Source organism: Physeter macrocephalus, chromosome 10 (genome assembly GCF_002837175.3).
Source record: "Physeter macrocephalus isolate SW-GA chromosome 10, ASM283717v5, whole genome shotgun sequence".
Lineage (NCBI taxonomy): Eukaryota > Metazoa > Chordata > Mammalia > Artiodactyla > Physeteridae > Physeter > Physeter macrocephalus.
In genome coordinates this window covers 82458625-82484745 of record NC_041223.1, presented here as the reverse complement: position 1 = coordinate 82484745, position 26121 = coordinate 82458625, and the positions used below count along the sequence as shown (strand labels likewise).

Below are 26121 nucleotides of genomic sequence, written 5' to 3'. Positions count from 1 at the left end.
ATAAACTAAATAGGTTTCCTTAGTAAAACAACAAAAGGGAAGAATTAAATCTGCAGGCATAATGCATGGTAAACCTATTCTAAATTGCTCATAAAAGAAGGATATTACCCTAGCTGGATAGAAAAAAGCGCCCACCTTCTTCTGTGTGCTCCTAAAGCTCAGGTGACTGCATTGCGCTAAAACCACGCCAATGAATAGGGGTATTCCGGCTCAGCACACAGTTGGAACTGAGGCTCCAATTGTGATTCAAAATTCCTTTGTGTAGCATCAACACAGCAAGTTCTGTACTTCTGAGCTGGAACAGGGCTCACACAGAGTAGATGCAACTGTCTTTATATTCAAAGAGATGTGAACACTGGGTGCCCAGAATCAATACTAGTTACAGTCACACTGTTACAAGTCACAATTATTATAGCCCAAAGTTGTTAACGCTGCCCATGGATGAAGGGCTGTGTCAAGGGCACCGTATAACCATTGTTCTCTTGGTTATTCCTCCGCCCAGCCCCATAGCACAGATGACACCCTGCAGGGACACCGGTGTGCTCACGGTCACACAGTGAATCCTGGAGCCCGGGATGCACAGCCAGGCCTCTTTGATTCCGAAATGCACACATTCAGGTTCTCCCTCCCCTGCATCCCATAATAATTCCCACTACTAGTAGTGGTAAAACTGCACATCAGACAGACTCTTCTTTATGACCCGCATTCGGTATCTGGTTGTAAGAGCGCAACGATGAAGTTTATTTCCCACTCCTGGAGCATTCAGTGCTCATGCTGTGTAATCTTGACCTAAATTCATTTTTCCTCTATTTTCTTTTATGTAAGCAGGGATAGTAGTAATAACTTTCTTACTTACTGACTCTACAGAGCCAGAAGAGGAACCAACAAGGATTGTGCACGCAAGCACTCTCTGCTTTAGGTGCAAATGTTAGTTGTTGATAATACCTGGTCATAAAGGAAGCAAAGAGGACTCTGAGAGGAAAATTTCTTGGCCACTTAGATGTTAATTGTGAGGAGAAAGGAAGTCCAAACAATGCTCATACCTTGGACCTAAAAAAACTTCAAGGAGCTTTGTGTTCTTTCTCCAAGATAGAAGCCATCTTCCATGGGAAGTGTGGACACTCCCGAGCTAGTCATGTCCATGCTGGGATTTTCTACATGTCTTCAGAATATTCTCAGTTCACAGTCTCATTGTCATGTCAGGCAGGGCCGAGAGATAGGGAAAGGGGTTCTAGATCTTATCTGGATGCTGGGGAGGCACTGGCACTCTCTGGGATACGCCAGGGTGTCCTCTCGAGCAGGACAGGGGCTCTGTCCCCACAGCCTACATCAGGGCCTGCTGCATAGCAAGTGATCAAGGATATTGGTTAAATGGATGAATAAACCTCCACAGCTACAAAAGGGGTGAACTGGAATGGATGAGTAGTTTTCAGATATTTCCTTTTGCTGCAGAACTCTTTTCATCTTCAATAAGATCCCTCAAAGGCAAAATATCAAGGAGCTAAGGCAGGGATCTGGGGATGGAGCAGCTATAGCACTATGGCACCTATGTGCCCAGACCCTGCCCACCAGCCTTCTCCTTGTCTACTCACTATTACTTCCCCAAACTCTGGGGCAAATCCACCAGACAAGTGTGGAAACCACTGATTTAGATGCGGAAGCCCCTTTTGACTCCAATTCCATGAGTCTAAATATTGATTTCTATCTTCAACGGGTTGATAGTTTTATATCAAGGAAAGTAGACTATTTCCTTTCTGGAATCAAGGGACTTAATTAATAAAATACTGACTTTTTAATCATTCTAAATTGCTCACCAATATCCACATGCTCTCTCACATTTCCTCTCCTCTCTCGTAGCTGCCTGGCCCTGGCAAGTGGCCCATGAGCAGTAGTGACATACGTCCATTCGATGCCCCCCCCATCCACCTCTTCCCTGGCCATGGCCACGTGTTCTGGAGGTCACTACCTCCTGATGGAAGAGGCCACCCAACCCATAAGGAGCTGTGCAAGTGAGAAATAAAGTTTTACTATGTTAAGCCATGAAAATTTGAAAGTTGCTTGCATTATTTTTTCTGACAAATGCATACGTTTAATTTAATGGGGATATTTAGACTGAACACTGAGTGGATCTTCTAAAATTCACTTCTCTGTTTTCCTACATAACAAGGAGTCCACAGAGTGTACTGCTTACAGAAGGCAAGGATGGTTGGGGCACAATGGTCTAAATAGGAGGAGTGGATTTTCCAAGAACTGTGTGCCATAGTTGCCCCAAAACTTACGTCACTCAATGAAAATCCCATCACTGAATATCTTCCATACTGTCTGAGGTTCCAGGTGGATTGTGTTGTTTATAGAAAATTGGTGGGAAGAAATATTATAGAGCTAAAGGTTTCATGAAAGCATACCTTCCCAATTAAATATAGAAAAAAAAAACCAGAGAAATCAGTTCCCAAGTGAAGTCACCACCCTCCACAAATCTTATTCATTGCTCCACAGGCATTTCCAATGTTCTATAGATTGACTTAAAATTTAAGATTTGGGTGATACTGTCAAACTCCCATAAGAGTTGTACAATCTGGACACGGTTAACAATTGATTTAAATATTCAATTTTGCTCATAAATCATAGGTTTATCTTATTAATTAACTTCATAGTTAACCTTTGGCTTCCTTAAGTTTTTAGGCAGTTAAGAAACTTTACAAAATTTCTTATTTGGATTTTCAGCTAAAATTATGAAGTGATGCTTTGCAAAGCTGCCCAGATGCCCCGTTCAAGGTGGGGGACTTACTCCCCCATATGTAGGGGGTGCTCTTAGCTGCCAACCCTCCCTTTGAATTCTCCCCTGCTAACGAGAGCCAGGTCTCCCACGTCCAGGTCCCATGCCCCGGGTGACATGAATCTGGTGACCCATCAATGCAAGAATATTGTAACTATTTTCACCACTCCCAAGGGGCTGACCAAGGCCTTACTGGACCGGCGCTGCAGCCCAACTTCTCCCACGTTCCAACTTGCTGCTTCCCTTCCCAGACAGACGTTAATCCTGAAAGCACTGCTTAAGAAACTTCTTGCACAAGAATCTCCATCTGAGTTTATTTCTAGGGAAACTGACGGACAGTAATCTAAATTACTCTCTAACCATGAGGATGGGAAACAAGTCAAACTCGAGTGGTCAGAGCTTTTCCCATCACACCAGGCTGTGTGCCAGGCTGTCCCTCACGGTAAAGGATGTGAAGCAAATCGTGTCACTCTCTATTCTGTATCCCCAAATGCATTCAAGTCAAAATAAACAGGAGCATCCTGAGAGAGAGGACAGAACATGAACTGAAGAGAGGTGTGTGAAAAAGGAGCAGGACGATGTCTCTTGATAATACAGTGCCCATTTACGGAAACTTCATATGCATGTGTATACACACACACACATATATACATATTAATATGAATATATGCACTCATTACTGAATAAAAATATTCAGTATAAATAAAATAAATAAAAATAAAAAAATGTTTTTTCTGAATGTGAAAACTGACGATGCAGACTTGAGAATACCTAGTATCTCTAGTGTAGAAAAAAGAACTACAAAGCCCTAATCAGGGCCTCTCTAGGCTGGAAGAAACAGAAACCTACTCGAACTCCATCAAGATGACACAGCCAAGTCTTCAAACAGCCTCACTGTGACTCAGCCCAGAGCTCAGGATCAAAGTCTCTTTGCTTGGCGTCTCGAGGGCCAAAAGGCCTCTCTCATCTGCATGTCTCGTATCTGAAAGTCTCCCTCCCGCTGACTCCTCTTGCACGTGGTTTCCTCTGGAATCTCCTGGTACATCCACACTCCTGCTTTCCACCTCAACTATTTCAGGCCTTCTTCCTCACCCTCAAATCTCCAACCCCCATCACTCTCAGAAGATGACTCAAATCTTACTTCCCAGAAAAACAGAAACCATCAGACACGAGGTCCCTCATCTTTCCAGTCACAAATGTACCCCCTCTGTTATTCAAACCATCTTGTTTTCTACATTCTTTCCAACGAGTTTCAATAAATATTCTTAAATTTATTTTATTTAAATACTATTTTAAAGAGGCCCACATTAGACCTACCTCTCATATCCCTCCTGGTATCTCTCCATGACCCTCTTCCCAAACTTCTGGAAAGATTTGCCCATTTTAATTACATGTATTTATCAACTATGTGTATGTATTTTTATAAAGTTACCAGTGATATCTCCTTGTTACTGAATCCAATAGCTATTTATCAGTTTTCCTTGCACTGGATGTCTCAGCAGAATTCATTTTTTAGTTATTCAGATATAATTTACATACAGTGAAATGCACAGATTATAAGTGTACAGTTTGATCGGTTTTGAGGAATGCATACACATGTATAATATACACCCCTATCAAAATATAGAGCATTTCTTTCCCTCCAGAAAAGTGCCTCCTATCCCTTTCCTGTCAAGCCCTCACCCCTGCTACCATAAAACAGAAAACCAATCTGGTTTCGAACATCATGGATTAGCTTTACCTTTTCCACAGCTTCATGGAAATAGAATCATATGGTCTGCACTATTTGTGACTGGCTTTTTCCATGCTGCATGATGTTTCTGAGATTCATGTAAGTGTTCACGTATCAGTGGTTTACTCCTGTTCATTGCTGGATAGTATTTCATTGGGTGAACATACCATAGTTTTAAATTTTTTTCCAGGAAAGTAACAAAATACGTTTTATTCATTAATTATTTGACACGTCTCTATTATTATTATTGTTTTTTACATTTATTGGTTCAATAATACTTAATTGTCTCTTTTTAAAAATTTTTTATTAGAGTATAGTTGCTTTACAATATTGTGTTAGTTTTTAAGTTCCTAGTTTTTAAGTTTATTCTTCTGATGAGTATATCTGGGCTATCTCCACTTTAGGGCTATTATGAAGAAGGCTGCTATGAACATTCTTGTATAAGAATTTTTGTGTATAAATGTTTTCATTTCTCTCTATAACTAGAATTGCTATGTCATAATGTAGAAGCATGTTTAATTTTTAAGGAAATTACCAAACATCTTTCTAAGGTGGTTCTACCATACTATGCTTCCGTAGACAATGTATAAGAATTCTGGTTGCTCATCATCTTCCTCAGCATTGAACGCTGCCAGTCTTTTTATCTTATTTTATTTTATTTTTCTGCGGTACGCGGGCCTCTCACCGCTGTGGCCTCTCCCGTTGCGGAGCGCAGCCTCCGGACGCGCAGGCTCAGCGGCCATGGCTCACGGGCCCAGCCGCTCCGCGGCATGTGGGATCCTCCCGGACCGGGGCACGAACCCGCATCCCCTGCATCGGCAGGCGGACTCTCAACCACTGCGCCACCAGGGAAGCCCCATTCTTTTTTTTTTTAGGCATCCTAGTGAGAGTGTCTTATCCTCCTCGAAATACTCTCTTCCCTTTTATTTGGTTTAACACAATGTCTCCAGGGTTTTATCCTACCTTTCTTTCTCTTTAATGTCTTTGCAAGGTCACTGCCCTCTTTCAGCTTTGAAAAGTGAAGATTCCTTAAGGCTCATTCCTGGATCTCATCACTCATCCTCACCAGTAGCTTCATTGCCACCTGTGCAGGGATGCTTCACTGGGAGTTTACATTTCCAGACATCTTCTCTTCTGAGTTCCCAGCCTATAGCCTGCAGAAGCCAAAGGACCAAGACCAAACTTAGGGTCTCCCTTCCTTTCCTCCGGATACTTTCCAAATCTGGTGGCACAAGTCAGAAGTCAACTCATATTCAACCCATTAAAAGGAAAAACGTGTGGCTTTTGCTTCCCTAATCTCTCTCCAATCCAAACATTTTGCCAGCCCCACGGAAGCCATTGCTCCTAGCATATCTCACCTGGGTTTTCTGCAATAGCCTCCCCTGGGTCTGTACACACACCTGGGCCTTCATCCAATCAGTTCTTGATACTGTAGCCAGAATGATCTTTTAAAAATACTAATAGGCTTATATCATATCTCTCTGCCAAACCTTTTGGTTCTTTGGATAAAGATAAAGCTCTATTACGTGACCTGGAAGACCCCACATTGTCAGGCTTTTGCCTATTTTTCCAAGACCCTCTCAAGCCATCTCCCTTTCTGCTCTTCCACGACACTGGCTTCCTTCCACTTTTTCAGACTCACCCCTTCCTCCTCCCACCAGGGACCCTCTGTTCTCCCCGCCTGCTGGGTACCTCACTCCCTACTTGCCTGACGAACTCCTCGTCATTCTCAGACCTTAGCTCAGTCCCACTGTCGTTTCCAGGGAGAGCCATTCCTGGCCAGCCTGCTCTCCATCCGAATCTCTGCTTTATATTAGCTGATCAAAGTATCATATATTGTTCTGTATTGCATTCATCAGAGACATTAATTTCACATTTAATTTTAATTTTACCTAAGTAAAATGTACTTCCTCCTGCAAAGATCAGGGGCTCTGGAGAGTTGGATTAATTTCAGCATAGTATCTGGCACATAAGAAATGCTCAATCCATTTTTGTTCCAAGAAAAACATGAATGGGTATCATTCATTCTCCTGACTCCCTGACTGTTTCTTATTTTCATTTTGAAAGAGAACATTACTAGTCCTTGGCTGGCCAATGAATCATGTGGACTTGGATCACGTCCATCTTTAGTCCAATTAGCATGGCCAGGGTGGGAGCATATGCATATAGGGTTGCTTCTTCCAGAACGGCCACTGGGGCAAAAGTCACAGAAAGTGCGGTGGTTACAAAAAGTAAGCAAATCATGTCTAGATCATGCGAATTCTCTAAATGAGATAAAATTAACTTCCTTAAAGAAGACTTTACAGAAAGAACACTTTAGTTTGCAGGTGTATGGGTGTGAGATTTATACGTACAGGTGCATGGGTGAGATGGGAGTGTTCACAGATCTGTATGTGGGGTGCCATCCCTTCCCTATCCCCCTGATTCTTTCTTTGGGTCATTGACCAACAGTCTAGCTGAAGCCAAACCTCCAAATGAGGGACAACCAAGGAAAGCTCTTCTCACAATGAACAAAAACCACCTGGCTTTTCCAAGTGAAAAAACAAGACATGCTTTCAATCTGTACATAATTCAAATGCATGGTAGGAAAAGCTATTTGGAATCATAAATAAATTACTGCATATTGAAAACATTGTCTCTTTCAGAGATGTATTAAAAATTAAAAATAAAATGATCACAGTTAAGAAGTATTGATACAGCTTAAATATAATTGCAACAAATACCATTGCAAATGGAATCTTTAAATAAAGTATTTCTTGATCCCTGTAAATGACCTACTTATTGTGATTAATATGAAATATAACCAAATTCAAAATCAACAAAGTAATTAGAGGTTGCCTTGGAGTTTTCCATAATAGGATGTAATCTTACAGAGCAGGTAAATCAAACCAAAATTGAAAAAAATTAATTGTTTGAATTTGATGGTAGCTAAAATAAAACTGTGGGGAGGTAGTGTGACAGTGGAAAAAATACTGGACCAGGAGAAAGAAAATCCCAAGTCTTACACTTAGCTCTCTCACTAATTAATAATGAAAAGCTGAAAGGATGTCTGGGCTTCAGTTTTCTCGTCTTAAAAGTGGTGTCAGAATAAATCTTCAGTGGCTAAAATGTGTTATCTTGATTGCAACTCTCATCAGTTGATGGCTTGGAGTGCCCCTCTAGAAAGGTTCTGAGGCATCCAGCATTTATCAGCGATGCTGTTCCATCTTCAGGAAGTTGCCTGTGCATTCTGAGTATTTGCCAGCCCTGGACCAGGCAGCCTCCAAGCTCCCATCTGTCCCCATCTCAACTCGGTCTAGCTGTTTTATGTCAAAGACCAGTGTTTTCAGGGAGATCAGATCAGTGCTTTGTGACCACCTAGAGGGGTGGGATAGGGAGGGTGGGAGGGAGATGCAAGAGAGAGGAGATATGGGGATGTATGTATACATATAGCTGATTCACTTTGTTATACAGCAGAAACTAACACACCATTGTAACGCAATTATACTCCAATAAAGATGTTAAAAAAAAAAAGAAGAAGAAGACCAGTGCTTCTGTGTCCTGGGCCTTCAGACTGTGCAGCTCAGTTCAGCCAGCACTTGCTGAGGTTCCACTGTGTACGAGCCACAGGTTAGGCAAAGGGAATACAAAGATGAGTAAAAGAAGACACCTGCTTTCAAAGAGTTTAAGTCTGGAAGAAGATGGATAAAGATGTGGTCCATATATACAATGGAATACTACTCAGCCATAAAAAAAGAATGAAATTTTGCCATTTGCAGCAACACGGATGGACCTAGAGATCATCATACTGAGTGAAGTACGTCAGAAAGAGAAAGACAAATACCATATGATAATCACTTACAGGTGGAATCTAAAAAAAGGTTACAAATGAACTTATATACAAAACAGAAATAGACCCACAGACATAGAAAACAAACTTATGGTTACCAAAGGGGAAGGGGGTGGTGAGGGATAAATTAGGAGTTTGGGATTAACATATACACACTACTATACATAAAATAGATAATCAACAAGGACTGTATAGCACAGGGAACTCTAATCAACATTTTGTAATAACCTATAAGGGAAAAGAATCTGAAAAAGAATAGATATATATGTATAACTGAATCACTTTGCTGTACACCTGAAACTAACACAACATTGTAAATCAACTATACTTCAATCTTAAAAAAAGTTTAGAAGATGACTTAACCAGGGAGCATTTTTTAATTAAAAATATAGTCAGTATAATACTTTACGGTCATAAGCATCTAATCTAATTCTGAACATCAAATCAGAGAACTCATATTATGCTTTACACTCTTACTGAAGTTAATGATGTTTTAATTCAAAGGAAAAGTTTCCATTAAGCTTGTCTGTCTAGAGGATTAATTTTTAAAATATATTGTTTACATCCTCCAACATTGACATTCAAGCACTTTCAGAATGCTGTCCTTCCAAAAGCCATGAATGATAAATTAAGAGTACAACACATCATCTAAAAATCCTATTTCAATTTCACCTTGTAATATCTAACAACCAGAATGTTCTCCTCATAAATTCTGGCCAACCTGCTTCTCTCAATAGCCAAAGCACTCAGCTCATTTTTTGCTTTCAGAATCTGCTGATAGAATTCTCCTGGTTAGAATAAACTTCCCACTCCAGCCACCTACTCATACCCTGTGAATCCATCCAGCAGCCTCAGATGACTCCTCTGTTCCCCATCCTCTGGATGGATTCATTCATTCACACACACTGTTTAGAAAATCCAGGCGCCTAGCACATGGCAAGCACTGTGCTCATATGACAGATACAAATGAGAATGACCCTGCTTTCAGGAGCTGATGCTGAGGTGACAGTGTCAGGGGAACAAGGTTACAGAAAAGATGTGCACAGAGGACAAACATAAAAATTAATCTGGAAAGTCCGGGAAGATGTGCCAGATGAGGGGTCATGAGCTAATTTGAAAGGCTATGTAAACATGAGGTAGATGAAGAAAAAGGAAATTCCTGACAGAGAGAAAAGCACAAGTGGAGCCACCAAGCTCTGAGGCAGCGATGGCGCCTTGGGAACGAGGCTCTAAGGCACTGGCAGGAGGCTATGTGTGGACCCCTGAGAGGAGATGCAGGTTGCAGATTAGGAGGTTTAAACTTTACTCTGAAAGCAAAGGGGTTTTCCTGATGGGACGTGATCAGATGGATTTTAGAGAGGTTCCCCTGACAGCAGTGTGGGGACCGGAGGTCTGGCTGGTGTCAGGGAAAGGAATTAGGAGGTTACTGCAGGCATCCAGGGGAGCAGGGATGAGAGTCTGCGTTCAAGTAAAGGCAATGGAATTGGAAGGGAAAGGAGAAATTCAAAGAAGATGGAATCTGAAGAATTTGACAACAGAATGAATGAGCAGTTGCAATGGTGATCTACCCACAAAGACAGGGATTATAGAAAAGCATCAAGTTTAAGCAGAAAGTCAAGAAATGGATGATGGGTAACACTCAGCTTGAAGCACCTATGGGACATCCAGGTGGAGACATTTAGCAGGTGGTCAGGTACACAAATCCAGAATTTAGTAGAGAATTCCAATGTAGTAACACAGACTTGGGATCATAAACACATAAGTGTGACTGAGTCCATGACTAGAAACCGCATAGAAAAAGGCAAATCAGAAGGAAATGGAATTATAGAAGGAAGGGCAAGAAGAGCGCTCCCTCTCTCTCTCTCTCTCTATATATATATATATATATACATTTTGTATATATATATATATATAATATATATATATATATATATACACCTTATGTATATATATATATATATATATATATATATACATTCTTTTTTTATATTCTTTTCCATTATGGTTTATCACAGGATACTGAAAATAGTTCCCTTTGCTATACAGTAGTACCTTGTTGTTTATCCATTTGGACTGTGCTTTTTTTAATTGCACTTGGGACTCCAGGAATCTTCCACCTTGCTATCTTTATAGAAGGCAGGACTAGAAAACCATCTGACTGATTTTCAATCATAGTTCTACTCAACAGTGACTATTACAGCTCAGGCCTTTGAAGCTCCAAATACCATGAAATCCCTTTCTAATACCTGTGTCTGGGACAATACTCAGACGATACTATCTTTTTCAGACTGGTATCAAGTTTTTACTCCAGGCTGCTATATATTAGGTCACTATATTTCGCCTAGGGAACATAGACATCCATAAATTGAAATATTCAGCCTCACTGTAAGAAGATTTTATAGTATTTTATTTTTCCAAATTACATTTTATGACAATTGTTATGATGATTCTGAAGAATATCAAAGTAGAATCTCTTTATAATTTTTACTCTTACCAAAAATGCAATATCTAAAATATATCAGCCAGCTCATATCGATATCCCTTTATTTCAGACACCAGCGTGTAAAATGTATCATTTTCTTCTCCAGAAAAAAAAAAGGTTAGGAAAGAAGACTTAAGCTCCAATATATTACAAGACAGAGATAGCTAAGGCAGATAAACCTGCTAAGCTTTTTTTTTTTTAAAAAGGAAAGCCATTGGATTACTTTACTTCTGTTTTCATCTCTTTCTACTAAGACACTAATCTTTCTGACCTGGATAGAACTTCTGAATGTAGATATATATATATATATATATATATATATATATATACTACCCTATATTTAAAGAAAACTGATACATTGATTTATGAATTCCTTAGATATTACAAACACCATCTGCCTAATTTTTCTAAAATGTAAACCCCTAAATCAAAAATGGAACAAATAGCCACCTAAACAAAGAGTTTCTCCTTGTACATTAAGAGCTATGTTTAAACTACAAGAATGATAATGTGTCATGTGACACTTGTGCACTGATCACTTACAACTTTAAAATAACTCGATATTCTTCAGACTATACTACAAAGCTACATAATCAAGACAGTATGGTACTGGCACAAAAACAGAAATATAGATCAATGGAACAGGATAGAAAGCCCAGAGATAAACCCACGCACATATGGTCACTGACATAAATCAGAGCAAGATCCTTTCTGACCCACCTCCTAGAGAAATGGAAATAAAAACAAAATAAACAAATGGGACCTAATGAAATTTAAGAGCTGTTGCACAGCAAAGGAAACCCTAAACAAGATGAAAAGACAATCCTCAGAATGGGAGAAAATATTTGCAAATGAAGCACCTGACAAAGGATTAATCTCCAAAATATACAGGCAGCTAGCTCATGCAGCTCAATATCAAAAAAGCAAACAACCCAATCCAAAAATGGCCAGAAGACCTAAACAGACGTTTCTCCAAAGAAGATATACAGATTGCCAACAAACACATGAAAGAATGCTCAACATCACTAATCATTAGAGAAATGCAAATCAAAACTACAATGAGGTATCACCTCACACCGGTCAGAATGGCCATCATCAAAAAATCTACAAACAATAAATGCTGGAGAGGGTGTGGAGAAAAGGGAACCCTCTTGCACTGTTGGTGGGAATGTAAATTGATACAGCCTCTATGGAGAACAGTATGGAGGTTCCTTAAAAAACTAAAGATAGAACTACCATACGACTCAGAAATCCCACTACTGGGCATATACCCTGAGAAAACCCTAATTCAAAAAGAGTTATGTGCCACAATGTTCACAGCAGCTCTATTTACAATAGCCAGGACATAGAAGCAAGCTAAGAGTCCATCAACAGATGAATGGATAAAGAAGATCTGGCACATATATACTATGCAATATTACTCAGCCATAAAAAGAAATGGAACTGAGTTATTTGTAGAGAGGTGGATGGACCTAGAGTCTGTCATACAGAGTGAAGTGAGTCAGAAAGAGAAAAACAAATACTGCATGCTAACACATATATATGGAATGTAAAAAAAGAAAAAAAAAGGTTCTGAAGAACCTAGGGGCAGGACAGGAATAAAGATGCAGATGTAGAGAATGGACTTGAGGACACGGGGAGGGTGAAGGGTAAGCTAGACAAAGTGAGAGAGTGGCATGGACATATATACACTACCAAATGTAAAATAGATAGCTACTTTGAAGCAGCCACATAGCACAGGGAGATCAACTTGGTGTTTGTGACCACCTAGAGGTGTGGGATAGGAAGGGTGGGAGGGAGACGCAAGAAGGAGGAGATATGGGGATATATGTATGTGTATAGCTAATTCACTTTGTTATAAAGCAGAAACTAACACACCATTGTAAAGCAATTATACTCCAAAAAAGATGTTAAAAAATAAATAAATAAAATAAAATAACTCGATATTCTTGAGATTAAGAAAACTGCTCATATATCGATCAAGAATGTTTTGTGTGCAGAAATGTAAGTTGGGAGCTAATCGAATAGACTACATAAAGTCTAGCAAATACAGACAGAAAGCTCCATCAATGACCACTACTACAGGAGTTCCCATTTGTGAATATGCAGACCATGCATGAGAGTCCATGAAAAGAAGCTAAGCTGTAGGACATTTACATGACAGTACAGACACCTTAATTGGTTTTCAATTCACATCCCTTCTCTATGTAAATATAATGGCATCTCCCAGACAATGATTATCTGACATAATGATGGGAAATATAAAAATATATACTAAATAATATGTAAGTCATTAGCAAGGTATTATCATTTACACTACATAAAGATATCTGTTTGGTTCATTGTGGTTCTTTAATATCTAATTAAGCACTTTACTTTCAAACTGCATGAAATTACTTTCTGTAATATTATCTTATTTTACTATCTAAACTTCAGAAGAATGATCAGAATATTGCATCCTAAAATCCAGCTAAATGTCTTCTCTAAATAACAGTCTGTTCCTTTGCAAGGCCCGAAGAAAAATCTTCAGAGAGAGAGCCCTGCACGAGGTTGCATTCCTCGTTATTGTTATTTGAAAAGTGTTTTGAACTTTTAAATTCAACTTTGTCATAAAGGTAGCATTCCACTGAGAATCCATTAAAGATAACACCTGATTCTCAGCAAAAGCCTTTCCATTTACCAAAAGATGATTTTCAAGATTCTACATCTACAACTCGCTTGTGTTACTTATTGATAATTACTAATTGCTATATTTTTTGACAGTTAATTGCTCAAACTTTCTGAAGTTTTAAATGAATAATTTGTTTCAGGGAAAGCAAAATTTATACAGAGGGAGATAATTTAATGTACCATCTGGATTGAAATTCAAAACTGAGAGATGGGGGTACTAGCCATAATTACAGCACAAATGTGGCATCAACAGATACTGTCCTGGGCAAACCAACATGTACAGCCACTTTCTTTTGAAACATTCTATTTTTTATTTAAATAAATGTTCATATGTACGAGAAGTTTTCACAAGTTAGCAAAAGATGAAGGAATATCTAAAGTCGATTCTGCAGCCCTAAATAGACATTTCTCCAAAAAAGACATACACATGCCCAATAGGCACATGAAAAGATGCTCGACATCGCTAATTATTAGAGCAATGTAAATCAAAACCACAATGAGGTATCACCTCATACCAGTCAGAATGGCGTCATCAAAAAATCTACAAACACTAAATCCTGGAGAGGGTGTGGAGAAAAGGGAACCCTCCTACACTGTGGGAACGTAAACTGGTATAGCCACCATGGACAACAGTATGGAGGTTTCTCAAAAAACTAAAATAGAGCTGCCATATGATCCAGCAATCCGACTCATGGGCATACACCCAGACAAAACACTAATTCAAAAAGATACTTGCACCCCCAATGTTCATAGCAGCACTATTTACAATAGCCAAGACATGGAAACAACCTAAATGTCCGTCGACATTGGAATGGATAAAGAATACGTGGTACATATACACATGGAATATTACTCAGTCATAAAAAAGAATAAAATAATGCCATTTGCAGCAACATGGATGGACCTAGAAATTGTCATACTGAGTAAAGTGAGTCAGAAGGAGAAAGACAAATATCGTATGATATTACTTATATGTTGAATCTAAAATATGATATAAATGCATTTACTCACCAAACAGAAACATACTCACAGACATAGAGAACAGACTTTGGGTTGCCAAGGGGGAGGTGGGTGGGGAAGGGATGGATTGGGAGGTTGGGATTAGCAGATGCAAACTATTATTTACAGGATGGATAAACAACAAGGTCCTACTGTATAGCCCAGGGAACTATATTCAATATCTTGTAATAAACCATAAAGGAAAAGAATATGAAAAAGAATATATATATATATAAAACTTAATCACTTTGCTGTACAACAGAAACTAACGCAACATTATAAATCAACTGTACTTCAATAAAATAAATTTTAAAAAAGTAAGGTCAATTCTGCAGTATATTCCCCTTTCACCATCCACAGAACACTGACCTAGATCAAAATAAATGTACATAAACCTGAAGTAAAAGTGTAAGAATATACATACAGAAAGCCTGAGACATCCAGCACAGAATCTTAAAAAGTTCTTCAACACATACAATCTATTCAATCTAACCCATACCCAACAGTCAACTGATATGAAAGAGGAATTACTACTTGACAAGTATAAGGCCCCTTATTCAGCTAATTTAAAGTGAATAATTTATTAAATCCAGTGACACTAAAATCATCAGTCTGTTTCTCCCGATTTTTTTCTAGCAAAAGTTGAGGGAATGACCCTAAGCTAATTTCTCTGCTCACTTTTGAATTAAGGTTGCCTTTTAGCTATTTCAAACTCTATCACTTTGCCCACATTGCTTTTTGTGCTAAAGACATTTATGAGCTATTTAATGAGAAAGAAAGAAAAATGGAAGGAAGGTAAATATAACCTCAGGTCAAACCCTGGACTCATTTTACCCTTGACCTCTTTGCCAAATTCTCACCCTGGAGGCTGAAGCCCTGGACACACCTCCCTGCTAGCACGATATGATGGATGGATTCTTCTACAAGAACCCATCTCCGCGGGACCTCTAGTAGCTGCAATCATCAAGGAAAAGATGCTCTGGGGATTCTTCTATAGTTTTACAAAGTAAAGTTAATAATGCCACCTTTCCTTGGTACAGCACTTTGAAGTTTAGGGTGCCTCTACAATCATGTTAAAGCCTCGTAGGTTAGAAGGGCAGACATTATCACTTTCACCTTACACAGGAAGAAACTGGGGTGCAGATGAGTTAATTTATTGATGTTTACACCTATAGAAAGTGTCAGTGTTAAGAGCAGAATCTAGTCCATTGCTCTATCTAACTATCTGATGCTCACCTCCCCTTCTGGTCACGGCAGTTTTAAAATGGTAGGAACTAAGCCAATGTCGGGCTAAAGCAGAAGACTCTCTCTTTACCCAACAGCCCAATTCCTGACCCAAGTCTCATACCTGACACAGGGGTCTTCTTGTTGAATTGAATATCACATGATACTTTGTTAGAAATAGCCTACCGAGCATACAAAATTCAGAACAATAGTAGAGAGAAGAGAGAACCTCATGGTGGGGGAGCATAGTGGGGAGATGCGAAGGCATTCGAGAGCACTGTCAGCTAATGAGCCAGATCAGAGAGCGCAGGTGCACACGGGGTTAGCCAGTCACCTGTGGTCCGTTCCAGAGCCTGGAGACTGGAGTCCTTGGAAAAGGCTGGAAAATGCCACTAGCCACGTGACATCTTTCTTGCTCCTTTAGTTTATTTTCTGGACTCCAGGATCAAATGTCATAAGGAAAGGGTTTGGAAGGCATTGAGCTAGTTCTGGGAATTTCACTAACAGAAACTAACAGAAGAGTCACAAGGTAGACCTCTCAATAGGTGAGCATGGAGCAGAGTGAAATCTGTAACGTACGTATCCAGCCAAATGCCTAAACGTTAAGCTCCTTCCCCAATGGAAGAGGGAAACAAACCATAATAGCCAGAGCTTGATGCACTTTTGAAAAGACTTATAAGAACCCTAAAGGTTTGGAGTCCGTGTATGTGGGTTCTGGGTTCTATTACTTTAGTTGCCTTGTGCCTCAGGCCAACTTAGTTCAACTCTCAGGACCAGCTCTAAAATACCCAACTCCCATCACAGGACAAAATGTAGAAGTTGTTTAAAGATATAAAATAGTCCATAACGATAAATGAACTGCAATTCAATGAACTTTACAATCCATGGCACGGCAAGCTCATCCATCTGCATATTGCAGATGTAGGAAGATAGCAATATTATTGCAGGAATTGCTACTTTATATCTTTGCGGGAAGCTGGCTCTTACTGCGCAGGTTAAATTCAAACCACTCTCTCATGTGACCGGTTGAGCAAGTAACACTCCCAAGGTGCTGTGTTTCTATTCAAGTCTGCAGGGGCACCTAGAGCCCACACTGGTTTCCATATTCTACTCCAGACTTAGTAATCTATTTACCTCAGCAATGGTGCCCCTCACTTCTGGTTAAGAAGGAATACACAGAGGTAAAAGAGAGTCAAGACAGGTTGGCAAAAATGTGAACTAAGTGTTCTGTTTCTGACCCTCTATTCTCTTTGACAACGCCTTACTTCTTTCTTTCTTTTTATTTTATTTTATTATTTTTTTAGGCTTCCCTTTTCTGAATGTTCTCCATGAGCATTTGGGCATGCACATTTACTAAGACAGGTTTTTGTTGAAAGCAGGAAACTGCAATGGTTCTGGGATAACCTTCCCTAAATGTAACCCTGTCCATTAGGGGTGTGAAGGAGATTAGACATTTCCTCTCCCTGACTTTTCTACTTAACACAGCATCTGGGAACATGCAGACACTTGCTCATGCTTTAGCAGCTTTCTCAAATTACTCTGCTTTTTCTCTTTTCCCTTCTTACCCACCTCTGCCTCAGCAACATGAGAGGATATTTTGAGGCGTAAGACATGAAAATCTTTGCAAACCTCAATGAAAACATGATACCTGCATTCTGGGGACTCTGTCCTCACTCCACCCCAGCTGCCCCCAACTACCTTTCCTTCTTTTCCCAGTTGCTAATTGAGCCTTCTGGACACATTTTGGGTCACAATATTATAATTGGTTGGAGGGAGAAAAAAGAGGAAGAAAAGCTGAAGGTGCAAGTGTTCTACCCCTCTACTTTGTCTCTCCTCTCACAAAGGAAGTCGGTATTACAGATGTTTGAAGAGCTAGTGGGCGTGAGGTTCCCTGTTAAGAGAGAGGGAGAAGTCCAAAGTCAATATTCTTGATAAATCAAATCACACAATGAATTGTAGGATTTGTAAGAAAAAAAGAACCTCCTAGAATCCCAATTTAATTTTCTTGCCCACATTTATACAATTTAAGAGGCAGGACTAGAATTTGAACCCCGAATGCTCAGATCCAGCACGAATGGACTTATCATTGTGCTTTTTATTATCTTCAAACTGGGGACAATGCCCTTGCCCTCAATCCATTGGGAAACTCTATTAAGAGCGTAGGTGAAGCTCCAGGGTCTCCTATAATCAGCAGCTGATCTTCTGAATCAGCCTAACCTGCCAAACCCCTCCTCTGAAACTGAGGGACGAACAGACATTAATCTAAGGAAGAGGTAGATGAAGTACAGGCTTCTTGTTGGTAAAAGGACAGTGCAGCATGTGGGACGATACTTGGACTTAGAATAAAAGGTCTGGGTTTGAATCCTGGCTGGGCCATATTATGTGAGTAGGTTCAAGGTATTCCAGGAACCCTGTAAGGGGCAGGGTGATTTGTGGGTTATATGACCCTCCTTACCTTCTGCACAAGCTGTTTGTGAGAAACCAAATATACATATATTGAACTTGAACACAGTTCAACTCTTTGGCATTTGGTTCAATAACCATTTAGAATAATGGCTAGCATGAGGTAAATGTTCAATAAATGTTAGCAGTTCTATTAAATATTCCCACACGGTTCTCAATTCCCAGCCGCTAGCCATCATTTTCAGTCTCTGCTTCTATATTTTTTCTCTTGTCTTGCTACTCTATAGTTCCTTTCTCTATGAAGCTTTTATAAAAATGGAATAAGATTTTAGGTCTAATGAGATCTTCTCTGATTTAGGTCCCAGATAACGCAGTTTTCAACCCATGTAATATACTGGCTCTTGGTGTCCGGTGACAGTTACTTGAAGGAGTATTCATTGAGGAAGTTAGGTTTCAAAAGACTTCTAGAATACACACTCACACCCACACCTACACACATCTACACACACCTACACACCCCCCCCAAAACCCTACTAAGATTAAGAAAGACCTTCTTTCTGCAGGGAATTAAATCAACCATTAGAAATAATTTGCAGGAGTCAACTATTTTTTGTTAGATGGCAATGGTATTTGAAATCAGTGCCCTTTGCCAACAAAATGAATTATTTTTATGACAAAGTACTTATAAATTCAAAGAAAAATGTTTCCTGAAATCTTGAGGTGAAAGTAGCTTCATTATCCTTTTCCATTTATACATATTAAAAGACATTATCAAGGCCAAATTCAAGTAGTAATATACAACCAAGTTTGATGAAACTGTCCGAATATATTTTAATTGATATTTTATAACGTTGCTTTGGCGTGTTCGCCCATCAGTTTTCTCTCTTCTCTCTACTAGTGCCTGTGTTTACAAATTGTGAACAGAGAGCACACACAGGAAGTAGGGGAGCTCAGGCGATGGCTCTGCAGTAATGATCAATGGGAATTTTAATTCTAAATGCTGAGTTACCAGGACTTTAGCTTCTCAGGGCCTGTTGTGGGACTAAATTCTCAGATATGTGATATAACGACCGCGCGCTACCGCCAAAACTCATCTCCAATTTAACGACTATTTCAGAGGCTTGTGAAAAGCCTCCTGTTTTCCAGTCTACCTTTATGCAAAGTTTAGAAAGGGCCACCTTCCAGGACTCTGTGTCATTAAGTTCCCATATCGGTGTGTCATCTGAATAACCCCTACAGTCCTCAGTTTTTAAGACATAAACTGCCCTCTAGAAAAAAGTACAATCTCTGTTCCACTAATTTGTGGACAACATGACAGACTTCCATGGCAGCAAACTGGGATTCCAAAACACCCCTAGTCTGCCACCACACAGAAGGCCAAGACGTTAGCAGCGGAGGCTGATTGACAAAGTTAGTGCCGAGGCCTGGGATTGCAGAGGCTGTGGTGTGACAGCATCACACACTGCAATATTTAGAGAATCCTTGCAATAAAGGAACACCACGTGCGTGCCAGGGAGAGCAGTCATGGCACAGCAGTGGGAAAGATGCTTTTGACGTGAACAGTTGGACAGTGTCCTTCATTTTCATTTGTCCATAGAAGCCTGTAGGATCTGATCCCTCCTAGAACTCCCCCTTCCCCACTTAGAGCCCCTCTCTCCACCAGCCCTGAAACAGCCAGTGAAGAGGAGCGATGCCCACTGGCTTGCCCTGCGCCTTCCCTTCCCAGTCAGACCAGTCAGGCAGCAGCCCATGTTTTCCATCGCCTGCTGGAGGCCTCTGTCCACCTGCTGTCTGCAGTGAACGGTGTTCAGGAATGGGAGCAAAACTGTGCATCCTGACCAGAAGAAGAGGTGTCCGGGACAGGTGGCGGGGGGCTGTGACGGGTGAGGACAAGACGGACTGACAACCAGACAGACAGACAGCAGCACCAGCAGACACCATGCATTACTTCCAGTCTCAGACGAGGGGAAGCCTGCAGCGCCAGGGACCTTCCACCAGGGACAGGCAGCAGATTAACGAGGTTCTGCTTCCTGCACGCCTGCAGGCTTCAAGTCCCTGTTTTGTGGATAAGGAGCAGGGAATCCAGAAACCTGCTGCTCTTCAGAGAATCAGGCCAGCTCCAGCCTTCCGAGTTAATGGCCCCTCTCTCTGAGTCTACGACAAAAGGCCAGGGATGACTGGATTTCTCCTCTTGTGCTGTGACCAGCCCTCACTGCTCTCCCTCACCGCCCCCTCTCCCATCTGGGCTGCAGCTGCGCTAGTGGAGACCCAGCAGGCTGGGGATGCAGCCCCTCCAGTTCTCTGCTGCCAGGCTCTGCTGCCCCGGGGGGAAGAAGGAACCTTCCCTCCTGTGACAGCCTCTTCTCTTCAGGAGGCCATCCCGGGGGCGGGGGAGAGGCGGGAGGGCGTGCGCTGGGCCCGGGTTGGGGTACGGGGGTGCCGCCCCTCCTCTGCTCTCCTCTCTAACTCCACATGCAACAGGCTCCCTCCAGGCTTCAAGTCCCTGTTTTGTGGATAAGAAGGAGCAGGGAATCCAGAAACCTGCTGCTCTTCAGAGAATCAGGCCAGCTCCGGCCTTCCGAGTTAATGGCCCCTCTCTCTGAGTCTACGACAAAAGGCCAGGGATGACTGGATTTCTCCTCTTGTGCTGTGACCAGCCCTCACTGCTCTCCCTCACCGCCCCCTCTCCCATCTGGGCTGCAGCTGCGCTAGTGGAGACCCAGCAGGCTGGGGATGCAGCCCCTCCAGTTCTCTGCTGCCAGGCTCTGCTGCCCCGGGGGGAAGAAGGAACCTTCCCTCCTGTGACAGCCTCTTCTCTTCAGGAGGCCATCCCGGGGGCGGGGGAGAGGCGGGAGGGCGTGCGCTGGGCCCGGGTTGGGGTACGGGGGTGCCGCCCCTCCTCTGCTCTCCTCTCTAACTCCACATGCAACAGGCTCCCTCCGGCTCTTCACTCCAATCTTCCGCCCCAGATACACCTTCTGGCCTTAACGCGGGAGCCAAGGAACTAGTCCCCATCGGGGCCTGTAGATTTCCTCACTGCCAAGTTGAAAACTTTCCCCAATACAGGAGGACCTCTCGGGGAAGGCAGGGCTCACGGACCCTTCAGCTCCACTGCACGGGGATGGGAAGGAGGCGCGGGAGGCCAGCACCTCGTGAGCAGTTTCGCCCGAGACTAAGGCAGGTGGCAGGGCAGTGTCACACGCGCCTGCCTCGCCAGCCACCAGCCCCGTCCCCTCCCCAGCCCCAGGAAAACGGGGCGCTGGACGGAGATGCCCTGAAGGGTCGATGGGCTTTAAAGAAGGGGGGATGTGTGCAAATAATCTGTCCCCTTACGGTACGGCTTGCACCAGGAAACGAGAAGGCCCTGGAACTCCCTTGGAAACCAGTAAAGAGGAACCTCTATTTTCTTCAGGCCAGAGTCCCCATCAGCTTCTCCCATTATTAAAAACTTTGCATTGCCAATGGCATTGTATACGGGGAGGAAAATCTGTCTTCACACAGGTATTCCGTGTAGAAGACCCCGAAGCAAAGGTTAGAGAGACGCTGAAGAAGCAGGTTACCAAAGATGGCAACTGCCCAAGAAAGAGACCCAACCTCGAGCTGTGAGATGAATGAGTAGCAAAATGTACACTCCCAGTAAGCATTTTTCTCACCCCAATACTGACACCCTCGGCTGGGGCAATCCCAACCGGCTCGACAACTCCAAGGAAAGAAGAGCCCTTCCCCGCGGCTCTTCGCCCGCCTCCCCTTCCTGCCGCTGAGCCCCTGCCCCTCACCTGCTCCCGGCCCAGGGCCCTTCCTTCCACTGGGGCGGAATCGGCTCTTTTCAGCCTTGCACACCCCACCCCGCGGGCGCCGTCGCCCCGGTCCTCCCCGGCACCGGGGTCCCCCGCCGTCCTCTCCGCGCTGCCGGCTCAGGGCTCAGCGCCTCCCCGCCTGTCCTCCCACCTCCTCCCGGCCCCGGCCCCGGGCCCGGCCCGCCTCTCAGCCACACGCAGCCGCCGGCGGGAGCGGGCGAGAGCGGGGCGCGCCGCGCTGGCTTACTTGAGCATGGCTTCTTCCTTCTCCTCCTCTTCCTTCTGCCGGTTCATCACTGCCATGATGATGCTCCTCTCCTCCTCGGTCAGGTGGCTCAGGTCGGGCAGCTCGGGCATCGGGGGAGGCACGGTGGGCGGGCGGGGACCGCGGGGCCCCACGGCCGAGGACATCTTCGCGGCCTGCCCGCCCCTCGGCTGGCCTGGGCTCGGCGCGGGCGCACCTCCCGATGCACGCCCGGCGGCGGCGCCCCTGCTCGGCTCACCGCGGAGCCCTCCCGGCGGCGGCGCCCCTGCTCGGCTCACCGCGGAGCCCTCCCGGCGGCGGCGCCCCCGCTCGGCTCACCGCGGAGCCCCCCCGGCGCACGCCCGGCGGCGGCGCCCCTGCTCGGCTCACCGCGGAGCCCTCCCGGCGGCGGCGCCCCCGCTCGGCTCACCGCGGAGCCCGCCCGGCGGCGGCGGCGGCGGCGGCGGCGGCGGCGGGGCCGGGGAGCGCGCGAGCCCGGGCTGTCATGCTCCTCCGCCTCCACCCAGCCCCGGATGCTGCCTTTGTTTTGGTGGCCCTGGCGAGACGCGGGCGCCCGGGCGCTTCCCGCAGCCCAGCCTCCCGGGCGGGGGCGGGGGCGGGGGCTCGGGCGCGCGGGGGGCTCGGATGCTCGGGCTCGGCCGCCTCCGTCCGCGGTGCGGGAGGAGAGTTTGGGTGTCGGTTAGGCGGAGTCTCGCGGCTCGGCTCCGGTGATGCTGCTGCGCTCGCAGACACGGCCGCCAGCCCAGCCGCTCGGCCCGGAGCCGCCCCGCCCACGGCGCCCACCCGCCCACTCCCGGTCCCAGCCCCGCGCCCCGCCGCCCCCGCGCGCTCCAGCCCAGGTACCCTCATCCGTGACTCATCCTACCTCGCCGGGTCCCCCGTCTCTGTCAGCCTCGCCAGCCCTATTTTTCCACGGGTTGCATTAATCATCATCATCCTCGCTCCATCTTCATCGTGGAGCATTAGTATTACCGGAGCAGCCTCGATGTTCTGAACAGGACGGAACACCCTCTGCATGCATTTTCCCCCTTCCACCGTATCCTTCTCATTTAGTGGTCAAGTGTTCACAGCCACAACGATGTGGTTTTTAAGATCATTTTGATACACACACACCCCTGCAACAGCCTGGATTTTCTGGGTCCATTGTACCACGGTCTTTCATGACCCATCCTCAGTAGGACTGCTCTGCAATGTATCTGAATCGCCCCTCCAGAGACCCCACAGCACGGCAAATCTTTAATTTGTCATTTTGGGCTCTTGGTCGCCCATCCCATCACATAACCGCACTTCTCTGCTGCTTGCAAATGGATTATCTACTCTAATTCCTCTAATGATGCTCCGCTACCACCATGCACTCACTTCTTAGCCGCTGTAGGTACTTCTCAAGAAACACTGATCCCAGATTTAAAAAAAACAAACACACCACAGCCTACTGTAATGAGCTTCTGCTTAATGCCTGGCCCAATGATAAGCATTAAGGATGAGCTCCTCTTGCTGATAAAGGCAAAAATAAATAGACAATCGTTTCAAAACAGTTAATGTTATCAGCTTTCAAACCTGGAGACTGAATTTTGCTAATATCTTTATAAAAGAATCAATCTAGAGAAGAGTTCAAATCGAGCAAAAATTTCTCTTCACAATGGTGATGAGAAAAATTGATATGTTTCTCTCCTGCAGAATTCTTTCTATAATTCCAGAAGGGATCTAGCATTAAATTTTTCCCTCCAAACCTAACTTTGTTAATAAAGAAGATAAGGATGATGATATTTATGAATATTAAAAAATCCTAAAATCTTCAAGTTTAAAAAATGTAAGAGCTTAATTACTTGACTGCCTGCTGAATGTGGGTGTGGCTTCTACCTGGACACATCCACGCGAATAATGTCAGTAATGGAAGGCTCACTACCACTCAATTTTATCCCTATGTCTAGAGCCCCCTCCTACCTGAAAATCTTTCAACTCCTTGAGACGGCCATCATATGGCCTTCCATTTTCTCCAGAGTAAACCTTCCCAGTTTACCCAACCAGTAACCCTGTAGCATGATTTCAAATTCTGGCCATTCTGGTCACCTGCCTTTGGACACATTGGTTTTTTTTCACTAGCCTTCCTGATTAGCGGTATCAAGAATACACGGAAAGAACTGAGAACAGTGCCTGGCACTTAGTAACTGCCTTATAATCGTTGTTTTTATTTGTACAACTTAACATTGGCCTAGCTTTTTGTCGGTTCCGAGGATGTCACTGAAATAAACACATGGCCCACTGAAATTTCCAGTCCTTTTTCGTAAGTGTTTCTGCCTAGCCAGATTTCCTTTTTCCTCTAATTAAGCAATTGATGAAAACACTCTAATCAGCATCTTTTCTTCCTTTTAAAAATATTGTCACTATTTCCCTCAGACCAGCGTATTTTCAGGAGGGAAAAAATGAGTTTGAATTCTGGCTCTAACCAGTGATTTCATGATCTTGGCCAAATCACTTATCCTCTTTGAACCTCTGTTTCTTCATCAAAAAAGAGGGGTAAAGATATTTGCCTCAAAATAGAAGAGGGATGTTAAATGAGAAGTCATATTTGAAGTATCTAGCTACGTGCCTAATACTTTCTAGCTCTCCTTTTCTATTTTTCTTGCTCTCTCTAACGGATTCTTTAGGCCATCTCTCCATGATTAATGTATGGAGAGGAGGAGAAATGTAGGTGATACATTCATTCTATCAGATGCCTGCATCTCTGCTGGTCCATGTGGTGATACAACAAAGGCCTTGTCCTCACAAGGTGGACAATCAGGTTGGTCCTCATGAAATTCTTCTAAGATGCAGATAAAGAAATGAAAAATCCTCAGTAGCCATTAGAACTAGCTGAATAAAGTTCTTGAAGGCAGGGGCCTAATGAACAATTAACAGTGTTGTTTTTGTCTGCTGGGGCTGCTATAACAAAATACCACAGGCTGGGTGGCTTAAACAACAGAAATTTGTTTTCTCACAGTCCTGGAGGCTAGAAATCCACAATCAAGGTGTTGGCACGATTGATTTTTCCTGAGGCCTCTCTCCTTGGCTACCTTCTTGCTGTGTCCTCACATGGCCTGTTGTCTGTGCATGCCCATCTGGCATCTGTCCCTCTGCTTATAAGGACATCATTCCTGTTGGGTTAGGGCCCACACCCTTATGACCTCATTTAACCTGAATCACCTCTTCAAAGGTCCTATCTTCAAATATAGTCACCTTCTTAGGTACTAGGGATTAGGACTTTGACATATGAATTTTAGGGGGGCACACGATTCAGTCCATTGCAAGTGGTTTCCATCTATTAGAATTACTTTGGGAAATGGTGATTGATGTGTGTTATCTAGATGATTTAATGAAAAGAAGTCTGGTCTCAATCATCTTTATGTTCATAACTCCTTCCTTGATGCTTGATAATTGTGTGTGAAATCAGTGAGTGAGTAAATGAATAAAGAAGTGAATGAATTGACCAATAAATTAGTAGATGCCACAGTGCACCCATCAGTGTCTCCCTTTCTGTCAGGGATCTCATCCATTATGGGGGGGTTGAAATGCAAGAGAAGTATACTTCTACACATTTGCTTCCAGAAAAGCAGAACTTACATGCACTTAAGTAAGCAAATAAACACTGAGTAGATGTACCAAAGTGTGTGGCACAGATGATTAGTTCTTGAAGATACTCTACAAAAAAATACCCTATAAACTTGGAAAAATGTGCACAATACCTCCCTCTTAGAAACTCGCAAGGCACCTTAACAAATAAAAGGTTCTAAGAAGCAATTATTTACTGCAGTAATGAAATGTATTTTACTTGGTTTGGCTTGGCATTTCCTAAATGTATTTGGACGGTAGTAAAACTGCCCACTCCCCTAAGGGAGGAAACATGCTTTAGACAAGTATTGGGAAAAATCCCAACTTACGAGCTTGGTATCCAGAGATATTGACTT

At 43.2% G+C, this 26121-nt stretch overlaps 1 protein-coding gene across 3 annotated transcripts in view; it reads right to left on the bottom strand.

The window, feature by feature from the left end:
• The window catches only part of RIMS1 (regulating synaptic membrane exocytosis 1), a 463886-nt gene extending 441546 nt beyond the window's left edge, over positions 1-22340 (bottom strand). For all 3 annotated transcript variants that reach the window (XM_024133005.3, XM_055087651.1, XM_024133047.2), the window contains exon 1: positions 22160-22340. In XM_024133005.3, the coding sequence (XP_023988773.1) occupies positions 22160-22323 (164 nt within the window). In that variant the 5' untranslated portion in view covers positions 22324-22340. The remainder of the gene's footprint in view (positions 1-22159) is intronic.
• Positions 22341-26121: the final 3781 nt, after the last annotated feature.